The 4,555-nt window shown below is 33.3% G+C and overlaps 1 protein-coding gene across 1 annotated transcript; it reads left to right on the top strand.

Moving 5' to 3' along the window:
- The first annotated feature begins 1,112 nt into the window (after nucleotides 1-1,112).
- Nucleotides 1,113-2,585, top strand: LOC133669235 (transcription repressor MYB5-like). Its single transcript, XM_062089291.1, has 2 exons — nucleotides 1,113-1,473; nucleotides 2,043-2,585. Exons 1-2 carry the CDS (start codon nucleotides 1,172-1,174, stop codon nucleotides 2,326-2,328), a joined length of 588 nt encoding a protein of 195 aa, XP_061945275.1. The 5' UTR covers nucleotides 1,113-1,171; the 3' UTR covers nucleotides 2,329-2,585.
- The last annotated feature ends 1,970 nt before the right edge of the window (nucleotides 2,586-4,555 follow it).

Below are 4,555 nucleotides of genomic sequence, written 5' to 3'. Positions count from 1 at the left end.
AACTTTTTAGGTTTTGAAGAAACTATTTTGGAAAAAATTGATCAGATTATTATATTCACGGGCTAGACAAATCAATAGGCTAGAAGAAATAAATCTATATGGATCATACCCAATCCCAAATTTAAGCTAGAAAAAAATAATCCATTGTAGCTTAATTTTTTTTTTTTTATAGTCAACCAAAATCCAGGTCTGAGCACGAGCTGAGCCAAGCCGGGTCGGACCGCACATGCACATATATGAGTTTAAGCCTGATCTTACTTTGCATAGGACCTCTAGCTAGGGTCTAAAAGTGTGGGTGTCTTTTGAGTCAAATTCAAACTTTTTACATTCTCACTAAATAAACCATTAGAAAAACTTGTTTCTTTTCCATGTTTGATAAAGTTTTTAGGTGGTTTAAGTTTCTCCAAGCATACTAACTAAGAGTTATTTGAGATTATTTTTTTTATTTATCTATAATTTATTTAAATTCCAATAAAATTTTAACCCAAAATGTGAGTAACCTCATTTTTAATTTGGTATCAAATGTGCCCATTAACTTTGCTTTAAACAAGTTTTCCAATAACCTTAACCCAATTCCTTAATTAGAGCATTGTAGTAGATCTCAACTCAATCCTTAATGTTTTTCAATTGAACCTCGGACCCAATCCTAGTTTGTATCATGGACGTTTTAGAATTAGTCTTTAGACACCTTAGATCTTATCCAAGTTGAACCTCGAGTGATTCAAACTAATTATTGAACTCCTCATACTTGTTCTTAGCCTTAACATTGCATGAATCAAACCATGTCTAACTCAATGTATAGTCTTGGTCTAAAATCTAAACCACAGGCCTCCAAACCAAGTATATAAATGATAGTATAAAAAGCAGTTTCAAAAAGTTAGAAATTTTTTTTTAGCCCTACAAACTCTAATTTCATAAAGTCATGTACTTCAAAATTCACTTATCAAGTTTTGATCCGAACAAACATAGTCCGTATAAAAAGACACCATCCACCCCTTAGAGCATTTGTGTCTCCATCCAACCTTTTTCACTTAATATATTTACCTTCACAGCTCCTTATATATTCGATTGAATTAACAACAACATCCACCATCCCCATCTGAACCCTCATTTCTTAACATAAAACAAGGACACTGTACTAACTAATTTATCATACAAAGGGAGTCAGAGAATGATGAATCTATCCTCAAGGAACTCAATAAGGAGCAGGAGTACACCCACATCATGTTGTGGCAAGGTGGGTATAAAGAGGGGGTCGTGGACACCTGAAGAAGATGAGATCTTGGCGAACTACATCAAGAAGGATGGTGAAGGGCGGTGGCATACATTTCCAAAGCGGGTGGGGCTTTTTAGGTGTGGTAAGAGCTACCGCCTTCGATGGATGAATTATCTCAGGCCTTCTGTTAAGAGAGGACGTATTGCCCTAGATGAAGAAGATCTCATTCTTAGGCTTTATAAATGGCTTGGTAACAGGTATATATTTATAAAAGGATTTTATCGAATTAATTAGAATTGGTGATAATTCTTTCTTCGTCTTTTTCCTTCCTATTCTGATTAGCTGGGGAAAGTTTATGGAGTAATTAGGTTTCGATGTCATTTATTTTAAATTGGTTTGATCGCTTTTTAGGTTTTCATTGTGCTCTACCTCTCTCTCTCCCCCTCATAAAATACCAAGATATATGAGCTTCGAGTTTCAAATAGCAAATATTTCAAATTGTTTTCATGGTCTCTCTATATATCCGTGTATGGATGTATGCATGTACTCATGCACTTATTTGCCATAGCTTTTCATCTTGATTTTGGATTCTTGAATCTATTAGATTATCTGAAGTTCATAAACAAAGCTTTTATCATAGTGCATCAACTTGTTTGTCAATATTTTACTGTGTTGCACCCCCTTCTTGTTCTTTCAATAGAGAGTAGATGTACTTTTGGGTCTGAATTTCAAATTAACTTAGATTAATTATAATAACCTGAAATCTGAGAATATGAATCTTTATTTTTATTTGTTATTCCCGTGATCTTGTACACTCGCATTTCAGGTGGTTTTTAATAGCCGGGAGGATACCAGGACGCACAGATAATGAGATCAAGAATTACTGGAACACCTATCTACGTAAGAAGCTCATTAGTCAAGGAATTGATCCAACGACCCACAAGCCTTTATACCCTAACCCTAATTCATCAGAGATTGCCAATATTGCTCCCACTCAAAACTCCAACCCTAATTCTTTTCCACTAGAAGAGAATGCCAGGGTCGATCGAGCTATAACCACTAGAGTATTTGAGAACTTAACAATAACTAACTTGGATCAGTTTCCAAATTAGGTCATTGATGATGGTACCAAAAACTGGCCTAATTGTGATGGTTTTACTAATGGGTTACAAAGTCTTTATGAACCAAACAAAGAGAAAGATTACATTGGAAATGAAAATGAGGACACGTTCTCTTTGTTTCTGGAATCTCTGATCAATGAAAATGTATTTGCGTATCAACAACAACAATGTAATATTATTGGACCATCAGGTCAACTTGTGATTTCTTCTTCACAGGCTTTCCATCATGGCAGTATTTGGGAAGCTGAAGTCACATTTTCAATGGTAGCTTTCAGTGAGAAAGATGGTGATTAAATAGTTATGATCTAGCTTGATCATGCAGCAGAAGATTTTTATATATAGAAAATCAGACTGGTTTGTTACGACCATAAATACGTGCTAATTTGTGTTATATATGTTGTTCTTGTGAGTGTTGTACTTACATGGAATGCCTGTACGTTTAAGTTGATGTATATGTATCACTATACTGTAAGAACTATTGATTGGTTTTTTTTTGTTCCTTTAGATCCTATCTCATAGACAACCAAGGACCTTGTTGTTTTAAGATTAAAGTGTTCTATCTCTAGAAACACCCTCTTAATTAATCCCTTTATTTTTTTTTATGTAAGCTTAGACTTGATCCAAACATTGATAATTAACTTCAGCAATTAAAATTAATTAAGATAGTACCTAGCTATGTATACACGAAGAGGAGATGATGTGCTTGCACCTGATATGATGAATATGATATGTAGTAGAAGTAGATCTTTACTACTGTTATGCTTGTGAAGAAATACTCCATGCATGAATATGGGCCATGATGTGTGCAGAGGTTAAATATTGTTATTATTACGCATATAAAAGAAATACTTCCACAAAATCGAGGTCCTTGAAGTTTGTACATAGTACATGTAGACATAATATAAGTAGGTCAAGTCAAGCCCAGATGATCATAAATTAAACAGTAAAAATGTTATATGAGCTTATGCAATTATGTTATTGAACTTCAGTTGTGGGATCTTAATTATGATCATGATGATCCATAATTATAATTATGATCTTAATTATATGAGCTCATGATGATCTTGTATGAGCTCCTAGAGTAATGTTGTTGTGCTTGATCAAGGATGTTTGATGCGGTAGAGCATATAATGTGTTCAATTACCTTGATAAAACTTGAAACCAATACTAAAATTTAGAATATAATTATTACATTAATACAATATTTCGTTAAGTTGTATATTCTCTACTAAAAAAATCAAAATGGCAAATACTTCTCACAAGTTAGATCTAAGGTTAAAAATAATAATTAACGTTTAGGGTATTTAATGTTATACAACATTTAATTATCTTTTCAACACCTTTAATTTTCTCAATAGAAAAAGAAAACACGTTATAAACCTTAATTACAAATCAAAAATAGGATTTCTCAATATGAGCTTTCATGGACAAGGATACGGTATAACTTTCTGTTAGGAGCTGAATGTTGTCCTGTTTAACACACTATGAAAGGCAGGTAAAAGTTATGCATGTGAGCGAGGTTGATACATGTAGTTAGGTAGGGGTATGTGTTGTAACCCATTTTTGGGTCCCCACTTAAAATAAAAAAAATAAATAAATAAAAATCAAAATATTATCAAAAAATAATAATAGTGAAAAGAGGATGGCAAAGCGCCCAGAAAATGGTCAAAAATTGGTTGAGGAGGTTCAAAAATACAAAGATTGAAATTTGACAGTAAATCGTTGACCGGTGAGAGCCCTATTGATAAAGAAAATTTTATTTGAGGAAGAAATGTACAAATCAGATGTTTATGGACTCAATTAAATTTTATTGAAGGTTTAATTGAATTTATGGAGGGTTTGTTCGTAAGAAAAATTGATTTTTAAGTCAATTTGGGTTTTGATTGTAAGAAATTAAAGTTCTGGGGTCAAATTATAATTTTTAAGAGTTGATTTGGTCAAATCAGGGGCTTAATTGCATACATATTGAAGTCTGGTGGCCAATTAGGGACTCGATTGAAGAAATCCAAAATCAAGGACCATAGTGAAAAAGCGCGCAAATTGAAGGGCTGATCTGAAATTGGACCCATTTTGGCGCCAGTTTTCGTTTAAATGAAACGACGTGTTTTGGTCAAAACAACGTCGTTTCATGCATTTCACTAATAAAAAAAAAAAAAAAAAAAAAGAAAGAAAGACACCATAAGCTTGCTTCTTTCCCTGGACACGCAGAGAACAAGGA

Source organism: Populus nigra, chromosome 12 (genome assembly GCF_951802175.1).
Source record: "Populus nigra chromosome 12, ddPopNigr1.1, whole genome shotgun sequence".
Taxonomy (NCBI): domain Eukaryota; kingdom Viridiplantae; phylum Streptophyta; class Magnoliopsida; order Malpighiales; family Salicaceae; genus Populus; species Populus nigra.
Note: the sequence above shows the minus strand (reverse complement) of the source record. Positions and strands in the feature narration are given on the sequence as shown.